General features: G+C 41.6%; 1 protein-coding gene across 1 annotated transcript; it reads left to right on the top strand.

The window, feature by feature from the left end:
- Nucleotides 1-20,347: 20,347 nt before the first annotated feature.
- LOC111596144 lies at nucleotides 20,348-23,500 on the top strand. The gene is made up of 2 exons (XM_023310227.2): nucleotides 20,348-21,221; nucleotides 21,287-23,500. The coding sequence occupies exons 1-2, from the start codon at nucleotides 20,469-20,471 to the stop codon at nucleotides 21,971-21,973; spliced, it is 1,440 nt and encodes a 479-aa protein (XP_023165995.1). The 5' UTR covers nucleotides 20,348-20,468; the 3' UTR covers nucleotides 21,974-23,500.
- Nucleotides 23,501-24,097: the final 597 nt, after the last annotated feature.

Below are 24,097 nucleotides of genomic sequence, written 5' to 3'. Positions count from 1 at the left end.
AACTTATCTAACCCTGGCAAAAAGTAATGTCCTCAGTTACAGCTCAGCTACTTTTTATTTACATTCACAAATCTGCGTAGGTTTATATACTGAGTAATGCGTATAAGAGTAACTTATAAAACTGCTTGTTGCGCATAATACAAGTATAAGATCTAATGAACTGCTTAAGAAGCTGTTTCAGTAACATTTATTGCACTGCTTTATTAACTGCCGCCCCATTTGAATTTTTTCACCTTTTTCGGACTATTTTGAACTTTACCAAAATCTTACCCCAGCTGCCGCTCAGTAAAGCTTGCGTTACGCTCTCGTTTTTGTTCGTGCTCGTCGCTCTTCGTGACAGCAACGCCTCGTACATGCCTCGTGCCACAACGTCGGCTAAGTTGGCCAAGTCGTAGAGTCTAAACGTGCCAGCACCAGGGACTATGGACTCGGGAATGAAGTGCGCGCCGGCCAGGCCAAAAGTCGGTCTGGTATAGGCTAATGTATGGCAACGCATTGTGGCAGGTCAAAGCGCGCGATGCTGTCTAGGCCTGCCTGGCCAGCACTCTAGCCGTATGTGTAAGTGTATGTGTGTGTGTGTATGTGTGTTAGCGCTTGGCATCCCTTTAATGAGTTTCATTAATTAAAGCTACTTTGTAAGCAGCGGCTTGCTGCTGGCTGTTGTTGTGACTGTTAGTACAGTTGCTGCTAGTATAACAGTTGTCTGTCTCACTGTGTGTGTGTGCTTGAGTAAACATGCAACATGAATTTTGTCCTTGACTTTTAATGGGTTTATGACAAAAACGTTGCTAACCACCACAGCCATTGCCAGAGCCATGATCCGCAGCTAATGTGCAGGGCGCACTTTATTGTCGCTGATTTTGCAGCCCCATGTGTGTTCCCACTCTCTCTCTTTCTGTGTGTGTGTGCGTGTGTGTGTGTGAGTGGATAACAGAGTTGTTAAAGCGGACGTCTGCCGGAAGCTCTTGTGGGTGCCATTTTTTCTTCTGTTTCATGCTGCATGCGCCGCACGCCATTTTTATTTCTATATGTATGCTTAAAACCTTAAACCCTAGCCAGACTTTTGTCTTCTCTAAAAACTTGTGCCATGGCTCTGCCCTTGCAGCGTATCCGCATCCGCATCCGCATCCACATCCACATCCGCATCCCCATTGTCTGTCATTGTTTTAGCTGGTTTTTTCCCGTGCTACGCGGTCTGCCTGAAGCAAAGCATTCGCCATTTCCTGGGACGAACGTTTCGGTGACTCTTGCTGTTTTGGGTTTTTTATACGCCGTTCACAAAGTGAAAAGAGTATATGGGTTTTGTGTGACATCTAGCGGGCTGTCTGCCTGCCGTTCAGTTCGCCTGTCTGTCTGAGAGCAACGAGATCTGTTCCAGCTGTATTTGGGACTACCGAGTATTATAAAGTCAGTCACTCCCTTCGCTTGCAACGCTGTTAGTTGTTAGTTTTGGCAACAGTCAACTAGAATTGGTCGACTTATTATTTAGGTGCTCTAGTCAAGATGCTTTCAGGAGGTGACTGTGGTATACGCGCACTTATTCAAAACTGTGCAGCTCCTATCCATTAAAGGATTTTCCACTGGCGACCGCTAAAATGCGCTAATTCGGCTATAAGCAACAATCTGGTTAAAACTCACAAACAGGCGCCAGTTAAAATCTGAGCACAGCAAGGCGAAACTTTTCGCTTCAACTTTCTCTCACACACAGAACTTTCACCCAGCAGCTGCAACAAACTGTGCGAAGTCACGAGTGTGTGTGAGAGAGAGAGTGAATAAAAGAGGAAAGTAAAATAATGTAACAAAATATATAATAATAATAATAAAAATGCAAGAAAAGCGCTGCAAAAAGCGTTGCAGGAAGTGCGCGAGAAATAACAGCCATTGCGAGTGCTATGCATAATGAATAACATTTTCAAATTAGTTTCCGGTCAGTGGAGATTTTAACGCGGCCTGTCGAGCGCACTGCGTAATGCCAACAGCACTGTGTGTGCAAGTGTGTGTGTGTGTGCAGTAGGTATATTATAGCATTTTGCAATTCAATGTAAATTACTTTCCTTTTTATAAAACAAAGCTAAAGTCAACGAGCTGACAGACAGCGCGCAACAATCAAATTGATTGCCAGCCAGCAAGGCAGACTAGCAAATACCCTGACCACGTACGCAATTAATTACTACTTCTACTATGCATATAATATATGCACGAAAACATATTCGTATACAGACCTAAGCACATGCTGCGCTTAATCTACCTTAGGTCGTTTATGAATAGCTAATAATATATACATGAGATATATTTATATGTTCATTTGGGTATCCGTTGCTGTTGGGGTATTCAAGGTCTACTTAAACATATCAATTTATATCGATAACAAGAAACTTCTTAACAATCACAAAAAGCAAGTGACTTGAATTTTATAATTTAAAGTCTTATCTACTCTTCACGATGGCTATCAATAGCTATCGACACCATACAACATAGTCTGCTCTGCACGACAGTTATCGATAGTTATTGAAAGCAGTATACAAAACGATATATTGTAAATTTCGCGTCTCTAGTGATTAAGCTCACATGGCTGGATAGATGAACTTAGCTCATCACACATAGGTATGCTGTCTGAAGTCGGTCACGCCTTCTCCTACCTGTTACCTGCAGTTGCACAAACACATTATACCCCATTTCAGTGTAGATAAATAGATTTACCATAGTTAAAGCATAGCTTTATATTTACTTAAAAGCCAGACACTTCTGAAATATGTGAGCTAATGAAATGAAAATATGAGTCGCCCAGGAATTGCCACAACAAATGCAATATAATCACCTAGGAGGGCAGAGGCTGTGCATTCCCAGCGGGTTGTCAATTGGCTAACAGCATTAACGACTGCAGCATCCTTGACTGCAGCCAGTAACCGGCAAGCAGCGTTCAGCATCCAACATCGAGCTGCCTGCTTTTGCCATCAAAAGATGATGCAATCGCTTTGTTGGCTCGAGGGCAACATTTATGGCTCAGCTAGCGGGCTAACTGGCGTACACTTTTAGCCAAATGAAATGTGGCACAAAGGCCTTTGGCCTTAAATGCATAAATTTTAACGTGCAGCCAGTTCTTTAAGAATCTAAAACACGCACAAAGCTAATTATGTGAAGGCTAGAGGGCGTTTTTAAAGTATATATATATATATATATATATATCTACCTTCCTCTTCCTCTCTCTCTCTCTCTCTCTCACAGTATCTTAGCTTGAATGAAGGAGCGCGAATAATTCTTTAAATTTATGATAATAAGTACGGTATATAAAGCTAAGGGCAACGCTTTGTTAGTAATAGTGCAGAATGAATATGCTAAATAGCCATTATGATATATAATAAAAATAAGGTGTTTAGTGAAAAGGAAGAAAAAGGTTTCTTTAAAATTATGAGGCGTGTTACACAGAGCAACAAGATTTTAAGATTATTTTGTGGATGTATTCGAATTGCTAACAGATGAAATGTCGGGGCTTGAAGATAATTTATCGTGCAGGTAAAAACAAAGAATGAATTTGTAGACTACAATATCAAGATACTAACCCTTCAACAATTTCTTGGCTGGCCAGTTCAGCTGGAGGTAAATGCCATGCCAGGACATAGGAAGGACATAGTTTCTCTCAAATTGCCACAAGACATCTATAGCACACAGCAAGATGGCACTGTATAAGACTAGAGTTTGTTGATTTAAAACATTTTATGTATATATAACTACTAGAAAAGCACTTAAACCCATGCTGATATCTATATTTCAGCTAGGCTGAAGGCAACCAAGACTAAAAATTTATGAAAATATTGATGGCTTAAAGAAAAAGCGCTAAAAAAAAGGGCTACAAAAATTCATATGATAAGATATATATATTTATATATGTTTATATATGTACATGTTTATATATATATGTTATACTTAAAGCTTAAATTTATATCATTTTTCTTTCAATCAATTCACAAAAGGCAATTGCTGAGCTTTAAAGTAGAAAGTTATGCAAATATAGTATACATAACCTAAACCGAAATATTAAATATATTTATATAAATATAGATATATGTATATAAATATCTATAGTCATATGTTTAATAACAAGAATTAGCATTAAAAATGAATAATATTCTCATATCTATATCAGTTCAATAAAGGCCTAACAAAATGCACAACATATGTGTTAAATAAAACTAAATCCAAAGCCGTTAGCTGTTGACCGCAAAGCCAACCTTATGGCCAATGGTCATACACACGCACACACACACATATATATTTATATATATATATATATATATCTATTGATATATATATATATGTGTTATATATAGCTGCTGTGTGGATGGATCATTGTGCGCTTTATTGCTGATGTTTTGTGGCATTTATGCTTTCCTGCTTTAAGCAAACAGTGTGCGCTATTAGGCACAAAGACTTGCCAAATAAAAGCAAAACAGTTTGCGTGTGTATATATCTAAAAAAAAACAATATATATATATATATATATATATATATAGATATGTTTTTTGTTGCGACGTCAGCATAAACACTTGCGAGTTTCATATTTGCCGCCTCACTGCACAACACACATACACACACACATACACACACACACCCACATACACACACCCACACACACCCAGATATCGGTATTCGTTTGCCGCCAGCCGATTTCTTTATGCAAATTAGTGTTCGTTTCGCTTGCTTTTTTTCGGTTTGCCTGGCATCGGTTGCTTTCAGTTTTTTCATCTGTCTTTTGCATAAATTTCAAAATTTCATCTTTATATTTATTTGAAGTTCTGCGTTTTGACTGTCATATAGCATACTTTTACGGCTCAGCCCGAGTGCTGTCTGTCTCGCTGCCTGCCTGTCGCTCTGTTTGCCTCTGTCAGTGCTCATTGCCCTTGTCTTATTTATGCACTAACATTAGGAATTATTAACTTTGATAACTTGACTTATTGCACTACTGCCCCACTGAGTGACGCCGACTCTAAAGCCTAAAAACCCCCTTCCCATATAGCTTTTACTTACACTCGCTGATTATACACTGCACTAAGGTACATGCACTAGGCGATGGTATTTCAATTCTCGTCTGCTTAAATATTTGGGTTGACTTAAGTCTCAGATTATTGGAATTTCAATTGTTTTTTAATTATTTTATTAATTATATATTATTTATCAAAAAGTGTGTTCTCACTTCGTTAGATTTAAGATTTTCTGTTCCATTTTTTTTAATACAGTTTTTGTTGCTTTTCTGTTTTTTTTTTTGTTCATTTTGATTCCGTGCATGTGCGGAAATTTTATGTGACACTTGAGAGATTTATGTGTAGGGCGCACGAGGTTGTGGGCGGGGCAAGTGCGTGTAGTAGTAGGCGCTCTTTGGGGGCGTGGCCAGGGCTGAATTTTAAAACTGACAAAGAGACAGTCACACACACACACACATTTGGACCGGCTCGACCAAATGCCTAACACGTGCAGCCGGTTCGCTTAATGCTTGGCAAATATTAATCATACGCCCCCGCGTGCGTTGCCATTCGCTGCGAATTGGCAGCGAACAGCAGTTGAGCGTCGCCGTGGGAAATGTTAATTAATTTTTGTCCTTCAACGCGATTTCAGCAATATTTGGCATTTAATTTAAGCGCCAGCTAAGCCAAAAACAGTCGCGCAATGAAATGAAATGAATTTCGTGAATTGTTTGACATCTGTGGATAGACAGTTGTGCGACACCTTGGCGACAAGTTAATGAATGCCAGAAAAACAGCGTTGCCCCAGCCCTTTGAAATGTATAAATTACAAGGCTCAAGGCCTGGTGGGCGTGGCCAGATGCCAGTCAATTTGCAGCTTGCAGTGCCCAGCCAAAAATAGCAGAAGAAGATGACGAAGGAGCGCACACATTCGCACAATTATAAATTTGTTTTTGCATTTTTCGGTTTTTGTTGGCGCTGTCGTCGCTGCGTTTATTAATTAATCTCTCTCTTGGCAATCAATCTAAATCGCTTGTCAGCGCAAAACCCAAAAACAGGCAGCGCCAACAATAAATTAAATTCTATTGTGTGCAGCTAAGCGTTGACTGACAACAGCATCAGCAACAGCAACAACCACTGCGGGGTCATAAAATATGAAAATCCGCTGGGGCAAAAGTTCAAAGCGTCAATTTGGTATAAACCAAATTGTCAAACTGCTCGACTTTGGCCAGTTAATTAAAAATAAATTGAAATTATTAAAATGTTACGAGTGTAATTATAAACGTTCCAGCATGTCCAGCATGTCCAGCATGCCAGCGTGGCGTGCTGCGTGTCAAGCACACATCACGCATACGCCACGTGGCACCAACAAATGTTTGCCGCCCACAACAATTTTGCAAACGATTCTTATGCCATCTCCCTTTTGATTGATGGCTAACCCAAAATGTATCGCTCTCCCTCTCTCCTTTTCTCTCTTTCTCTTGCTGTCTCTCTCTTAACTGCATTTTTTGACGAGCGCGTCATGAATTTGTGATGCGGCTGAACCAAATTGAAGTGGATTTGCGTCCCACGCAGCGCTCGCGACAATGGGCGAGCAGCGAAAACAGTTGTGGTTGGGCAGTTGTGGTGCGGACTCATGTGGTGCACTTACAGCTGACCCACTGCGCTGGCAGCGCTGCAGCGCTGCGGTAATATGCACACACACCCACACACACCCAGATATCGGTATTCGTTTGCCGCCAGCCGATTTCTTTATGCAAATTAGTGTTCGTTTCGCTTGCTTTTTTTCGGTTTGCCTGGCATCGGTTGCTTTCAGTTTTTTCATCTGTCTTTTGCATAAATTTCAAAATTTCATCTTTATATTTATTTGAAGTTCTGCGTTTTGACTGTCATATAGCATACTTTTACGGCTCAGCCCGAGTGCTGTCTGTCTCGCTGCCTGCCTGTCGCTCTGTTTGCCTCTGTCAGTGCTCATTGCCCTTGTCTTATTTATGCACTAACATTAGGAATTATTAACTTTGATAACTTGACTTATTGCACTACTGCCCCACTGAGTGACGCCGACTCTAAAGCCTAAAAACCCCCTTCCCATATAGCTTTTACTTACACTCGCTGATTATACACTGCACTAAGGTACATGCACTAGGCGATGGTATTTCAATTCTCGTCTGCTTAAATATTTGGGTTGACTTAAGTCTCAGATTATTGGAATTTCAATTGTTTTTTAATTATTTTATTAATTATATATTATTTATCAAAAAGTGTGTTCTCACTTCGTTAGATTTAAGATTTTCTGTTCCATTTTTTTAATACAGTTTTTGTTGCTTTTCTGTTTTTTTTTTTGTTCATTTTGATTCCGTGCATGTGCGGAAATTTTATGTGACACTTGAGAGATTTATGTGTAGGGCGCACGAGGTTGTGGGCGGGGCAAGTGCGTGTAGTAGTAGGCGCTCTTTGGGGGCGTGGCCAGGGCTGAATTTTAAAACTGACAAAGAGACAGTCACACACACACACACATTTGGACCGGCTCGACCAAATGCCTAACACGTGCAGCCGGTTCGCTTAATGCTTGGCAAATATTAATCATACGCCCCCGCGTGCGTTGCCATTCGCTGCGAATTGGCAGCGAACAGCAGTTGAGCGTCGCCGTGGGAAATGTTAATTAATTTTTGTCCTTCAACGCGATTTCAGCAATATTTGGCATTTAATTTAAGCGCCAGCTAAGCCAAAAACAGTCGCGCAATGAAATGAAATGAATTTCGTGAATTGTTTGACATCTGTGGATAGACAGTTGTGCGACACCTTGGCGACAAGTTAATGAATGCCAGAAAAACAGCGTTGCCCCAGCCCTTTGAAATGTATAAATTACAAGGCTCAAGGCCTGGTGGGCGTGGCCAGATGCCAGTCAATTTGCAGCTTGCAGTGCCCAGCCAAAAATAGCAGAAGAAGATGACGAAGGAGCGCACACATTCGCACAATTATAAATTTGTTTTTGCATTTTTCGGTTTTTGTTGGCGCTGTCGTCGCTGCGTTTATTAATTAATCTCTCTCTTGGCAATCAATCTAAATCGCTTGTCAGCGCAAAACCCAAAAACAGGCAGCGCCAACAATAAATTAAATTCTATTGTGTGCAGCTAAGCGTTGACTGACAACAGCATCAGCAACAGCAACAACCACTGCGGGGTCATAAAATATGAAAATCCGCTGGGGCAAAAGTTCAAAGCGTCAATTTGGTATAAACCAAATTGTCAAACTGCTCGACTTTGGCCAGTTAATTAAAAATAAATTGAAATTATTAAAATGTTACGAGTGTAATTATAAACGTTCCAGCATGTCCAGCATGTCCAGCATGCCAGCGTGGCGTGCTGCGTGTCAAGCACACATCACGCATACGCCACGTGGCACCAACAAATGTTTGCCGCCCACAACAATTTTGCAAACGATTCTTATGCCATCTCCCTTTTGATTGATGGCTAACCCAAAATGTATCGCTCTCCCTCTCTCCTTTTCTCTCTTTCTCTTGCTGTCTCTCTCTTAACTGCATTTTTTGACGAGCGCGTCATGAATTTGTGATGCGGCTGAACCAAATTGAAGTGGATTTGCGTCCCACGCAGCGCTCGCGACAATGGGCGAGCAGCGAAAACAGTTGTGGTTGGGCAGTTGTGGTGCGGACTCATGTGGTGCACTTACAGCTGACCCACTGCGCTGGCAGCGCTGCAGCGCTGCGGTAATATGCATAAAAGCTTAGCTTTACACGTTGATGCATTGAAACGTGCACAAAGCGTACAAAAATAATACTTTAAATACCTTTGCTGGACGGATATGATAGATCAATATGAAATAGTTCAAAATGAGAGCTGGCTGACTAAAGCAATGTTCTAACTGAGCTGCTCTTTCAAGTAATCTGTATATATAGCTGCAGAACTAGAGCCAGTGACTGCTTGATGCTTTGTGCTTGATGACTCGATTATAAATTTGTTATTTAGTTATCAATAATTTAGTTATTTCTGAGGTAAAGCTGAGAGCAAAAATATGTTAAAGCTTGAAAAAATATATATTATTTGCTAATTGAACTTAATTTATACAATTTACATTCAATCAAAAGTCAAGTCCTCAAACGAGTTGCATTCAATCAAATCTCTCTTTGTCGAAAATAAGCCAAATGAAGTACAAATTGTAATGCAATTCATAACCAATATTGCATTGGAGACTTAAATAAGTTTAAAGAGATATGCTTTTTGAAAACCAAACGACTGTTGAGACAGTAAAAGTTCTAAGCTTAACAGAATTTTTGATGCTATTTATTCAGTGCTTAAAATTTGTATGAAAACCTTTGACAATTTATAAGAATAATTGAAATTTTATATTTGTATAAGTGAAGTGCTAATCAATGCCAAAGATTCATAGAAGTCCATAAAGCTACACTATTCGATTATTGAATTAGATTCAGCCAAGTTGCAGTCATTCAAAGCTAACAATTCTTATCAAGTTTTGTCTGAAGCAGTCCACAGAGTAGCTTCTGCGCAGCAATACGTTTATACTCTACCTTATTGCTGTTACATTTGCCTTGCCAGCAACCAAACCCAAGACCCTCTTAAGCCACATTCAATGGATTCGGAGGACTTTTGTGGCGTTGCCTGCAGTCATCCGCGGCGTATGCTTAACAGACTGTAGCTGCTTATTGAAATATTTGATTACTGATTAGAGCTGTTTAGCAATATTGTGTGCGGCTTATCGGGCAGCAGTGTCCTGTGCAAGGCTATTAGCCCCAGCACAAGACCTGCTGCTAACTGGCTTGCTTGCCGTGCACATCAACAGAAACATGATCTCATTAATCATACGCATGCATAATGGCTCGTGTCGTACCAGCGACAGCAACAACATCATGCTAGGACATGCCCATTGGCGAGAGGCAAACACGGTCCTCTACTAATGCTCAGCTATATGTTATAATATGTTTTTGCTGCGGCAACCGGCAACTGGCAGCAGGTAGCAAAACGTGGCTCTTAGTGCCTGGTCGGCCAGCTGGCGTAGATTTGGGCGTGGACTGTGGACTGTGGCAATGCAGGTCAGGTCGGGCGACTACAATAACAGCAGCGTTGCCTGATAATCATGTGTCATTGTCGCAGCTGTCGCTACATGGCTTGCCAACTTCCTAGCCCGAAATGATTTTTACCTCCTTCGGGCTGGCACGCCCCGGATTCTAATGCCGCACTGGGACGCATATTGTCGGCGTTAGCCATTTCGTGTTTCTTTGCGGATAATTAAAGAGACGTCAGCCAGGGCTGCTCCATCATCAGGCGGCAGCCCAGGCAGCCCAATTAGTTCCACAATTTAATTATGCCCCAACAGGCAGGACCTTTAAAAGAGCTCTACGCCTCACTCTCTCTCTCTCTCGAGCTATGGCATGGCTACAATTTGCAGCTTGTAGTTTATTTGATGCATGAATTATGTGCTTTTAATTGCTGACCCGGCACAATCGATGCCTAAGCTGCTCGTTTGATTCATGGCATGCCACACGACCGCTATCCTGACCCGACGATTTATCTTCGAGTGTCCTTTAGCTGCAATAGTCCCAGCTGCTACCAGTCCAAGTGCTCAAAGTGATATAAGTCGTCTATATATATGTATATGCAGAAGGTAGTCTAAATACTCAAAAGATAGTGGACGTAACGTAAGGTAGTCGTAGTGCCCAAGAGATGTGAGAAAGTGAGTCGAAATACTCTTAGCAATTCTACAGACAGTGGAAGTAAGGCAATGTAGTCTTACCATATGCAAGTATAGACAGTAAAAGCACATTTTTGCTGCTTATTAGGGTTTGACTTTAGAACAAGAATAAATTTGCTGAAACTTTGCTTTCTATATAATCCAGCAAAAAACTCTGCTTCTACAGTCTAGACTTACATATGACATTGAGACACTCCATACATGTCTTATTCAACTACATAGTTAATACACCCCTTTAAACTATTCATATACCCTTTTTAACTGAATGTCACAAAAATGTAAAGCCTGCTTTTCGAAGCGACAACATACAAATTGCAAGCCCATATTTCATACGCTTTCAGAGAGCATTAATATTTTTACATCGAATGTGTCCTGCAGCATGATGTTTCCAAATTTATTAATAGTTTATATACTTTAAGAACTATACATCTATGTACTTCCGAAGTTCCACTAGATCTTCTCATCACATATCTATAAGCATCTATATAGCCTAGTAATATACATTTTTATATACTTCTTTATACGATTTCAGCTCTTGATCTAGAGATACAGACAATATAGAAATTTAATACTATCTATACATCTATACCATATATATTGTATTCATATATTAACAAGTCAAGTCAAGTCATATCTCTACGGAAATCTCTCTTCTGCTAGGGTATTTGATCTTCTGCAAGCACAAGCTAACTTTAAATTCCTGTATTTTTGTTGCTGTTGGTCTCGAATAAACTCGGCTAAAATCGACGAAAAAAGGAGGTGCAAAAAATAAACCAAATGTTCTGCTGCGCTCTGTAATTTGAGGAGCATTTGCTGAACATTTGCTGAACATTTTGTGTGCATTCTGTTTACTTAGAGGGTCGCACACCAAATCGGCATTCATCAATGCAGAGGCAGCGCAGAGACAGAGGGAAATTCGATCGAAAAAAACAGTTTGTTTGTTTATTCCCGAAGCTTATCGAGTTGTGTTTTTGCCGCCTTTTGTTGCCACTGCGACTGTTGCCACTGCTGCCACTGTTGCTGCTGTTGCCACTGCTGTTGCTGCTGCTGTCAAGCTGCCAAGCGGCAATAGAAATTTAAATGCCAGTTTTCTGATTTTCCTCGTAACATTTTGCAGCTCGGATGTGGTCTATGGATAGATATTTGCAGAAACTGTGTCGACTGAATTGCTCGAATTGACAAAGCGAATCAATCGTGAATGATGTGACTGACGGCTGCGAAAGAACATTCAAATTGATGTGCTTAAATAAATTGAGTCAATTTGAGAGCATTTGCCTTGGCGTCTGTTTCAATAAATAAATAACAATTATTTAGTTTGGATATTTTTATTATATTATGGCCAAGGCTCAAGCATTATTTATGTCCTTTATCTAAGACTGCTTGCTGCTTCAAAACTGAATTAAAAATACTGCCACATAACTCATACGCTACGTACGCCCAGGCTATAGACTGCAAATGCAGCCATTAAAAGCAAAGCTGACTGAAATTGTTCTCTCTCGCTCCCTCTCTCTCTCTCTCGCTGTTTCTCTCGCTGTTTCTCTCGCTTTGCTGCTCTCCTCATAGATAACCCAGCTGCCATGTGGTTTTATATTTAGTGCACTGCAGCAGCTGCGTATGCTCTGCAGTTCCTTGCCTTTCATTTTAATAACTGTGCTCCAAACGGTAAGTAGGTGTTTAGTAGCTATTATCACTCTGTGTGTGTGTGTGTGTGTGTGGGTGGGTGTGTGTGTTAGTGTTTGTTGTGTGTTGTTTGCGCATTTTGAACTCTTTAGCGTCAATAATTTATGTACTGTGCCAACAGATTATGATTTATGTTTATGTGTACAGCAGCTGGCGCTGAAATGGCAGCGTACGGGGTCAGCCAAGGAGCTGGCATTGTTCCGTCTTGCCCTTGCAGGAGCTTTTAGCACAGCTCCTCGAAGCTGTCTTTAATGTGCAAATATTGCGCCAAAAATGCTTAAAGTGACGCTAAGTAACAAGTTGAAAAATTGCGAAGAGCCGCTCGTAAATTGTGCGAGAGCAATAAACAGTCTATATCAGGTAAGAGGCGCAGTCAATGGAACGCGCACATATTGAAAACACATTTCAGCAATAAAACAGACAACAGACAACAGTCATATATGTGTGCGTGTGGGTGTGCGAGTGTATGTGGGTGTGCGTGTGAGTGCTTTTCAAAAGTAATTCAAGCAAGAAAAAACTTGGGTAATTGAAAGTTTGCTCATAAAAATTTGTCGCTTTGCCTTTTCGCCAGCTCGTCTGCAACTTTTCATTATGCAATCCAAGTAGATCTCAATCCCCCTCTGCCGCCTTAGCTCGGCCACAAAACTATTATCTGGAGCACTATCGAGACGCCCGAAAACTAGTTGAAGTGCTTGAATTGTTTACGCTGATAAGTTTCGTATCGCTTCAATTTCAGTTTCAGTTTCAGTTCTGGTTTTTTTGCGCTGCATTTTTATGGCTGGCCGTAATGAAAACGCAAACTGAATTGCAGTTAAATTGCAGTTTAAATGGGGCTGGAGACAGCGTCTGCTGCATGGTATGCTCTGTCACTTCTGGCCACTTGAAACTGTTCCAATTTCCAGCTAATGATAAATGGGCGCAGCACAGCTCAGCTCAGCTCAGCTTTAAGCAGCGACAAGGGCGTTTCGCTTTTCACAGCAAATGATATTGAGACATGACAGCAAAGGAATTTGAGAGGAGGATAGCTCGGAGACATGTCTAACAGCCACATGAGCTCAGCCGCTAGCCACTCGCAAATCTATGGCACAAACAAAAGCGCTGAAAGTGTCATGCACAAGGTCTTAACACACACACACAGACACACACACACAGACACGCGCACAGTCAATTTGTGTAAGTTGTTGTCGCTTGACAGTTAAGGCTTTAAAGTGGGTTTGGCCAATGTAATAAATTAGATTTGCTCAACTTGCGCCGACGCCGCCAAATATTTAACAGCAATCAACGTGGCAGCGCCACGCCCACAACACAAAACAGCTTTACTGAGCAGAACACAAAAAGCAGTTCGAAATTTAAGTCTAGTCGCGGCAGGCCAGGCCCGACGGGCGACTGCCCTGTAAAGAAGTAAAGAATATGGAAAGCTAGATAAAGGATTATAGATTAAATAAATATTTAAAGAGTTCAACTTGTGAAAGCAAATTTGATATGCTTATCGGCATGCTCATAGAAGCTCACTACAGGGTATCCGGCTGAGCAAAGAAAGGCAATGGCAAAGCCAAAGGCAGAGGCAAAAGTAAAAAGGGCAAAACTTTGCCCTTTTGCGCTGTTTGCTGTCATTGTCGCAGTGTCAAGTTGAACGACAAGACGAAAGGTGTCAACAATGACAAACACTTTTAACTAACCAAGTTTTGTTGGCTGTTGGCTGTTGGCTGTTGGCTTGTTTCGAACGCTGCCTTGCTGCCTTGCTGACTGCTGATTGTGCTGTGTGCTGTGTGCTGGGGGCGCCGATAGAGAGTTGAAGCTTAAAGAACTTCCGACTTGGCATTTGACACTTGGCAAGCATAACAGGACAGCGACGGCAGCTAATTCCAGTAGCAGGCAGGCTAAAGGAGTACAGACAATGCAAATTGACCAGGCTAAAATATTGCCCATGGTGACACATCAATTTTGTGTGTTGTTTGGTCTCCCGTTGCAGGTAAATCAATCGGAGGCTTTATGCGCCCGACGAGCCGTGGATTTTTATGTGACCCCAAAGTCGCGACGCATTTCCCGCGGCCTTAGTGTTAGATATTAAGCTAAGTACGACTTTTTCTTCGCTCCTTCTTATTCTTGCTCTGACAAAGCCTTTTTATGGCCCACACACGCATTGTCAGCGTCGCGCGGATTTTATATGCCGCTGCCGGGCATGTTATTACGACTAAGTGGCAGCAGCGCGTTGCTCATACGCCATGTTGCAGCGACCAATCAGACCGACTGGAATGAGACCCTTTTTCCATTTTATAGGCGTGCTTTGCTGAATGTGAGTAAGTCGCTAAAGGCGCATGGGTTGCCACATAAGTTCCCTATCAATATTTCCTTAGTCAGAGCTGTTTGTTCAGTTGCACAACTCGAGCCGTGTCACATGGTGTCATCTGATATCTGGTCATACTCTATGAGCCACCCTCGTTGATTCAACGTAATTTGCTTGGCGTTGTCATTTCGACTGAAACGACAGTGCTTAGGCGTATTTATTAGCCTCTTGGACAGAACGAGGCAGCTGCAGCTGCTTGTTAGCAACGTGATCATCGTAATTGATAGTTTTTTTCGCTTTTTCGTTCTGGTATTTGTTTCGTTTTTGCTGTTATTTTTTGGGCTTACAAGGCTCAGCTTATAGGAGCAGATAACTCACGTGGGCCAGTCATAAATTTCTTTGGATTTGCGGAAGGTTTTCGCCGTTTGCTTTTCTATTTAGAATTTAAAGCCCAATTAGCGGAAAAGGCGAACAGCGTTCGGCTTTAAAGAGCACTTATTGTCCTGGCATAGCAGTTATAAACAGTTATGCTTTAAGCTAAGCATCGTTGCATCTAGTTGCAGCTGCAATGCGCTCGACAAGTCCTTGTCGTAATTAAGTTAAATTAAAATAAAAAAATGTAGTTGTTGACAGACTACTATACAAATGCTTTGTTATTGTGACAAATAGTCGAAATGAGAAGAGAAAAATGAAACAGAATTAGAATAAAAAATGAAATGAAACAAGCGAAAAATACAAAAAACGTGGCAACGAGTGAAGGCTTTCTAAAAATGCTTTCTCCACCTGCCGGCAGCCTTTAGCTGCTGATGGCAGTCATGGCTCGTGGATTTGAATAATTGTGCAGCAGCGTGTAACGGTACATGCAGCAGAGTATATTGCATTACGGTAGCTGCTGCCGCCGCTGTTGCTGTTGCTGCTCCCGTGTGGCAGCTCCTGTATTTGTTTGTAAACTTATGCTCAGATGTGCGCTAAATTTTTTATTGTTATATGCACAGCAAACAATCACACAAACACACACACACACACACACACACACATTCACATGTGTATATAGTATATATTGTATTTGTTGTTCTGCACAAAAGCTTTTGTTGTTCAAATTAAAAATGATTTAGATGCCAGCAAATTGAGTTCACTTTTAGATTCCATTTTTATTTCAGCTGGTGTGTTGCTTAATTGTTTGATATTTCCACAAACACACACAGACACACGCATACACACACATTTACACATCGTGATATGCGCAAATATAGAGACAGTTTCATTTTAATCAAGCCCTGTCATTGTTGTTATTGTTGTTTTTGTCTACTCTGACAAAGAACATGCAATTTCATGCTTTTGTGCATTTTTACTTCATTTAAATTGTAAATTCTCAAAGAAAACTAAGAATAACAAATGAGAGTTGCATAAGTTCGACTAGCAGTTACTCTTTAATAAATCAAATTAAATGTCGTATGATCTGAAGTGTGCGTATTAACAAAGACCATATTTATTCTTAAAATTTTCGAGCTGCAACTAAAAATCTAAGGAAGAAAATTGATTTAAATTCATTTTAGGAAATTCAAAGTAAGAAAACAATTTAAATTTTTGTGTTTTCCCAGAACAGTGCTAAGTTGAGGAAGACTGCACGACATATATAGGTAAAATTATCTCAAACCCAATTTCTTCTTCAACTGATTTCTGCTGCCAGCCGAAACGTTTATACCTCGCTTGTATTTAGGGTATAAACTGCAAAGAAAAAACTTAGCAAGTGTTTGTTATATGCAACAAAAACGTTTATCTGAATGCTAATTGTTGTCATCATGTGCTAACGCCAAAATACATGCTTCACACTCTTTTTTATTTTAAGGGGCAAAGGAAAACTTTGTTCCTTTTTGGGGCATTTCTGTTGGCTTTAAATGACCTCATAAAAGAGTGAAATTCAAGCCGCACACAAGTTGAATTTGTGGAATGTGCACTCACACACACACATACACACACACTTAAGCACCGGATGTGCCATTTTGGAATGCCACAAGAAAATGGCTAAAGGAAGCAGCGGAAAAAAGGGTCATGTTGACCACTTGATAGCCGAACGCGTGCTCAGGAGCTAAAACTCTACAATTTCTCGCTTTCATTTGAAGTTGAAGGCTTTGGATAAACTTGTGGTTGCAAATGCTTTTGGGAACATCACTTGGCTCAATGTGCGCTGTTAATTTTTATCAGTTGTAGCTCCTCGTGCTTAGGCTTCACTGGGCAATTTCATTTAAAGCAAAGTTTGCATCATAAAACTCGCATATTGCCAACTTCTTTTTTATGATGTGCCTTGTCCTCATATCTCGGCCCGTTGTGCCGCGCAATTGAATCCATTCGCAATGCTTTCCGCTCGCCTATTTCATAATCAAATACATAACTTTATTAATGCTCGCATAGACAAGGACGAACAGTATAAAAAGTTCCGTCCAAAAATTTGCTTAGATTGGCGAAACAATAAATTTTCCATTGCCTAAGGATCGGAAGACAACCCTCAAATGCTATTTGTTGAGTGCGCGAATGTTGGCGCATAAATAAAAATATAATTGAGAAACCAGCCAGAGCTGAGGGAGCAGGGAGACTGTATTGATTTTTTCTTATTATTTTTTTTTTGTTTTGGCCAAAAGGCTCTCTGCCTGCTCTGTTGGCCAACTAAATTAGCCGACATTAATTGAGCAATCGGTCAGCGCCCAGCATTTTTACAATACATCGAATCGCCCGGCGGCACTTAGTTAGTGCCCAAAGCTTTAATTGATTAAACAGCTCGTCAGCAATCGCTTTTGCTATCGCTATCGCAGCAATTGCATTTCATTCAATTCCCAACTTAATTGCATTGGTAAAACTTTCGTGACAACCAACTAATTGCCAGGGCAACTTTTCTCCAAGCTGCAGATTATTTGTTGTTGTTCCGTTGCTACCGATGCGCCACAGAATTAAATTAAAATTTATAATAAAATATGCTGGCGATATACGAAAAAACCATATATAGTCGCAAAGTTTTAAATATTTCTGGCGCACAGCGATTTTTCGAAAGTTTAATTGCAATTACTGTATTGTGTTCACAATTGTTTGTAACTTTTGATTGGGTATTCGGTTGGCTTGATGTGATATATTATTATATAGAATATCGTGTAGACTGACTGCAATTGGAATATTATAATTTGAGCTCTGCTTGGAATGTATTGAAGTCGAAACTAAGCTATTCACATTTTATTTGCTGTTCGTCGGTCGTTGCTCATAGCTCTCTGTTAGCTGCTTTTTGCTACCTTCCTCTGTTTTTACTCATTTTCGCGTTGCTCTAACATTTCTATTCTAATTACTCGCCTTACTTTTGACCTTCTCGTTATTCCTATCGTAGTTTTTCTCTGCTTGCTACGCGTTAAACTCTGCTTGTTATTTGCTACTTCATAATCGTTACTCGTTACTTCGTTAGTTGCTACTACTACTACTCGTGACTTACTACTCGATACTTACTTTTCCCTTGTGCTTTTCTCATTGCTATCGATATTCATTGCCATACCAAATAGTAGCATATTCGTTAATCGCTACGCATAACTCGTTACACTTGTTTTTTAATCGTTGTACGCAACTCGCTTCCCTCATCATCCTCATATTTCGCATCGATCGGCTTACATCACATTCATCTACGCCATGCTGTGCATATATAACATATATCTCTTTCGTTTGTTATAGCTGTTACAGTCATCTCTTAAATCTATTTTATGTTGGCTTCTTTTTTGGTTTTTGCTCCCAGATATTGCAGCAAGCACCTGCCCATCAATCACTTAGCCATACAAAAATGCCACTGCATACAAATCGCAATTAATTTACCTATTCGTGTATGTCTGCTTGGCTTTAGTGTGTGAACGTGCTTGTACTCTATATTGGTATGCCTGGTCTCTGTGTGTGGTGTGTGGGTGTGTGTGTGTGTGGCTGATGCCCAGCGAATTTCCACTGGTTACTGGCCAAGGCCAGCTACTCTGTTTGCATATGAAGGGTCTGTGGATCATGAGGCCGCTGAAGCTACAGTTGCAGGCAGCGGGCAATCTGGATGCACGTCATCGTCATCGTCATCGCCAGCGCAGTGAGGCTCAGAGCAGTTTGTCGGCATGTTTGCTTGCATGTCAAATTCTCATTTCATTGAAATTGACAAATATTGACTAAGAACTCGGGTGCAATCAACGCTGGCGCTTGTCGGCGACAAATGGGCGTGCTCGGCAGCACGGTAGCTCGGCGGGAGTTGGCAGACCAGAGCATTTCAGTCTGCATATATGTCGTGGCAATGTCATTGCTGTTGAAAGTGAAACTCAATTCGACGAATGAAATTTAAAGTTGACTTTAAGGAATCCTCTGGTCGCAGACCTCAAAACGATGAAGATGTCGTCGCCAGGACAACAGACAACAGCACAAATTGCTGCTCAACTGCTCAACTTTTGCAGGCTAATAAACTAAAATGTTAAACGGCTACTGAAACCGAGCCGTATTAAGCACAAGCTGAGCACCTCAATGGCGGCAAGACTTGGCTCTTTGATGCAAAACATTTTGCTTTTGTGCTGCAAACAAAACACCTGGGGAGCGAGTCAAAAAACAATTTTCGCTCATTATCATTTCAGCATGTTGTATGCCCAAGTGTTTCAGATTGTTCAAAAGAGCTAGACGGCGACTAAGATGGGAAGCAGATATAACGAGATAGAAAGAGAGGGGGACAGAGACAGGGAGAGAGAGAGAGAGGGAGCGCATGCTGATGAAGAAGTTTACAACACATTGTTGCTGCCATTGCCAGTGCTCCTGCTGCTGCTGTTGCTGTTTTGGCCTTGTTGTAGTTGCTCATAAATGCGCCATGAATAAATTAACTCGCTGAAAAGCAAAAGGCAGTTACAGCGTTTGGATTTCAAGCGAGTGATAATAATAATTGAGGCAGCAGCTAGGGCAACACACCCACACACACACGCACGCAGACACACATTCTCTTTGTCAAATAACAACAGTTTGGCAAGTTTACACTGCAAGAAACTTAGCTGCTCACAGGTAAAAACGGGAATAAGTCTGAATGGAATGTTGAAGCTTTGAGCTCAGGCTTATGTCATATATCTCATCTCTCTACCTCTATTCTCTCTGTCCACTTCTCTCTATCTTTCACTCTCATTCTGTCTTTATTTCGCTCTCTCTCTCTCTCTCTCTCTCTCTCTATCTCTCTATTTGCCTTTCTTTCTCTTTCTCGCTCTCTCAAACTCTCATTCTCCCTCTGTATTTCTGTCTCTCTCTCTCTCTTTCTCTCTCTCTCTTTATCGCTCCCTCTCCATCATTATCGCTCAATACGTCTCTCTCCTTCTGTCATTATCTTTCTCGCTTGTTCTCTCTCTAATTATCTCTCTCTATCTCTCTCTCCCTCTCTCTCTCTCTCTCTGTAGCTCTCTCTATGTCTTTCTCTATTTATCTCTCTTTAGCTCTCTCTTTCTCTCTATTGTACTTATTATGGGATTTTCCAGAATTCAAGTAGAATTATTGTTATATGTTATATGTTATTTCCCCTAACACATATCCGTCTTAATCTTCCTGTTATTTAGTTTTATTTTGCTTATTATATTTGCAAATATGTCTATAACACTCTAACTCCGTTCATATGGCAACTCGTTGTGAGCCTGCTTGTTGTCAAAGTAGGTAGTTAGGCAAATAGTCAATAGGCAGCAGTACATAACCTAGCAACCGTTTTGCTTGCCAGTTACGAGACAACATTTAAAATAACTAGAGGCCTGACGGGTATAGATGGTCAGGTATTTGTGCCTAGTGGAGCTGCCCTTAAGATGAATAGTGGTCGGACTACTCGGACAGTTTCAGGGCTGCATAGCAAGCAGCGCCAATCTCACAATGTGAGGCATGCCATCTTTACAATGAAGCGCCCGATGGTCTTCCAGGTGCGTAAATCTCTGGTGGAGTATTTGGACGAGGAGCTGCTGAATATGAACACGTCGGTGTTCTATCAGCGTATCTTCATACTGGCCAAGAATGTGGATCCAATGAGCGAAACTGTGGCGGAGCAAGCACAAAACAATGCCGAAGCTGTTTCCCAAAATGCGAACACAGATGCGGGATCTAATCGTGCTGCTGAGGAAGAAGATCACTATTCGGAGATGGCCACGGAGGAAGATTCGGACGAACTCCAGGATGCCGGTCAGCTCAATAAATTGTCTGTTACAATTAATGAGGGAAGCAATAAGGAAACGGTGACACGCACTTTCCGATTTTATGGCAATGATGATGTACAAGAGGAGGCAGAGCCAGAGGAACCAGAGCCTGAACCGCAAGCACCTCAACAGCCAAAGGACATATTCACTCAATTTACCGATATGCTACAGGAGCTGCATGCAAAATGTCGGGAGTTAGCCTACTCACCTGATCCCCTGTGCGGACTGGTTCTCTACATGAATGAATACACCATGATGATGCTGGAGAGCTCCGAAGATATGATAGGCATCTTCTGCGAGGCGCTGCTGAGCTCCATTTCTGATTATTGGCAAAATCATCGTGTCTTCCATATCGAGGATCACATCAAAGAGGTGAGTGGAACAGATTACTTGAATTTGAATAGAACTTCTCCACTACTAACTTAGGCCCTTTCCAGCTGTATACAAAAGAACTGCTGTTTAGGCGCATACCAGCTGCTTTTCTCAACGAAAAGTTTCCGCCGTCGACGCCCACGGACGAGTACCTGATGGGCAAACAGCATCTGATCATCAAGGACAAACTATTCACCATATGCACACTGATTGGCGAAAGTATGCATCCAATCAAATCCGAGTCATCCCAACAAGAGACGCCTGTGCAAGAGGCGACTGGGACATTCGAAATTGAAGGTGGAAGCGAAGAGACCAATCAACCACAGAGACGTTCGCTCAGTCAATTGGAACGCATAACTGTCGCCGTCTCAGATACATTGCCAGCGGATATCTTTCGAAAATGGCTGCCGGAAATGCAGCGCATAGAACTGGTCTTGTCCTCGACCCGCTTCTACTATACGCTCGAAGAGTTCTGTGGTGTGTATGGCAAGGTGCCATTTAGACGTGACGATGATGGCTTCTTCTGGCCCATACAGATCAACTATACACCGGGTCAAATCTTCCGACGTACACCGTATGATATTAATTTGACCTTTACGGAATATGCGGCCGAAATGAATCGGCGCCTGCAGGAGGACCACAAGGCTGAGATGGATGCGGCTGCTGAAGCTGAGGCAAGCGCCTTGGCACAGGCGGAGACACATGACAAGCCGCAGAAGCCAGCAAAGGAGGAGGAGGAGCCCGACGAATAATATTCACATGTTATTAGTTTAATACTTCGTTTTGTTCGTAGTTGCATGAAATTTCGCTCAGTGTAGGCATCAACATTCGAAATTATCAACACGCAGTTGATGTCGCTGTGTTATCTACCAAAACTCGCGTTCGGTTACAATATTTTCGCCTTCGTGCACATGACTGCATTCAATGTATAGACGGTGGGAGGCCGCACTGAAAGGTAGCGGTGCGGTGGTGTGGTGTGGTGGCTTGGCTGAGCTATAGCTCCTGGCTCGTGGCTCGTGGCCCGTGGCTGCGGCTGTAAACGCTGCTTACTTGTTTTGGTTTGCCACTTGAATGGCTCGACTCTGTTAACATAAACATAAATTTGTGCACATCCTTAAGAAGACGACACACATGCACATTAATATACATGCTTTTGTGTGCGTGTGTGTGGGCTGCGGAGAGGGGTTTTGGGCTTTTAACATAAACCGCAACAGACGCCAGCTGTCAGTTGTAATACCGTTAGCTTGCAGCTGTCAAAAGCTGTTGCTGTCATTTTAAGTCACTTGACAGTTCACACACATACACAGGCACACACATACACTTTCACCATACACACATAATTATAGCTGCTCAGAAACTGGCTTTGACTGCAAAAGATAGGATTTGCTGAAATTCAGCTTAAAGCCAGTTGGGATTGGCTTTGAAATTCACAGTTCACTTTTGGCAAAAGTATTTGGAAAACACATTTGTATATGAGATTAGTTGGCTTAGCCTTTCGGCTGCAAATATGAAATAAAGCGTGAAATGAAATGAAAAGCGTGTTTAGAAATTGAGCTAAAAAGTTAATTAAACTTCTAGGTGAACAGCAAGTTGTTTGACACGCACACGAGCTGCCAGTCGACTGCTGCAGGACATGCGCTGACAAGGACACAATTCAATCAAGCGCCACAGCAGCAGCAATAGTAGCAGTAGCAGCAGCAGCAGCAACAGCAACGAGTGTCGGCGCATAAACAAGGACATTGCACTCCAGGGTGCTCGCTCAGCGCAAGAGATGAAGAGGATGGCCGTGTGTGTGTGCGGCAGCGAGAGCAAAGCCAAACATTTGCCACTGCAGTTTTCATAAACTGCCAGGCAACAGCAACAACAGCAGCAACAGCAGCAGCAACAGCTACATGGCACAGCAGAGACAATGGCGATAAGCCGCTGCAGTCCAGAGTGAAAGGACGAAAGTGCATGTTGCCACCATGTGGCCCACAACTTGAGGCGCAAACTCATAAATTACAAGAGTAGAGCCAGAAAAAAGCAGCTCAAATGACTTTTGGCTGTTGGTGTGAACGTGTATATGGGCGTGTGTGTCTATGTGGCTGTGTCCAAAAGTGAAACAGTTTGCAGCAGTCACTTTAGGGGCGCTTGGGCGTGGCCAAGTTTAGCGCAGCGTTGGCCATGCGAGCCATGTTGTCTGGCACGCCAAAGGCCAGGCATAATTCGAGCCAAACTCAATTTGTTTGTAATGTTTTAGACAACAGCAACGTCAGCTACAACAACAACTAAATTATATATATGTAAGTTAACTTATAACACTTAGTTAGCTTATAACACTTAATGTAAGGTATTATTCAACACTTATTATCGGGTGCTAGACAAGTTAAGGAACAGCCCTGGCAAGGGCAACTCTACTTACGCCGGTGAGGCTATGATTTGTAAAAATATAGATCAGTCTCGTGTTTTAACTCGTACTGATAGGACATGCTAAAAATTGGTGTCATATAAGTAAAACTAAAAATAGTGAATATAATAAGAAAAACCAATAAAATTAACTGTTTCGATTATTCAAAAAAGAACAATTAAAAGCAGGGTTAAAAAGCGTTCTTCCAGTAAACCGCTTAAATAAATATTCACTCCGTCATTTGCTCGTTAAATGGCTTATTTCATTGTCTGAGCCCGAGGCCAGCAATAAGAGGCACAGTCGCCTCTCAACCTAACTTTCAGTCACCACAGGACTGGAAAACATATAATTGGCGCCCAACTAGTGGTCGGACTCCACAACCAACAACAATTAAGACAGCAGCGCGGGAGCTGCAATTGACAGATCTTATAAAGGGATTTTTTTTTTTTTGTTTTGTGTTAGTTGAATCTTGTAAGTGGATACTCTAGCC

Source organism: Drosophila hydei, unplaced genomic scaffold (genome assembly GCF_003285905.1).
Source record: "Drosophila hydei strain 15085-1641.00,03,60 unplaced genomic scaffold, DhydRS2 tig00000001-arrow-pilon, whole genome shotgun sequence".
Lineage (NCBI taxonomy): Eukaryota > Metazoa > Arthropoda > Insecta > Diptera > Drosophilidae > Drosophila > Drosophila hydei.
Note: the sequence above shows the minus strand (reverse complement) of the source record. Positions and strands in the feature narration are given on the sequence as shown.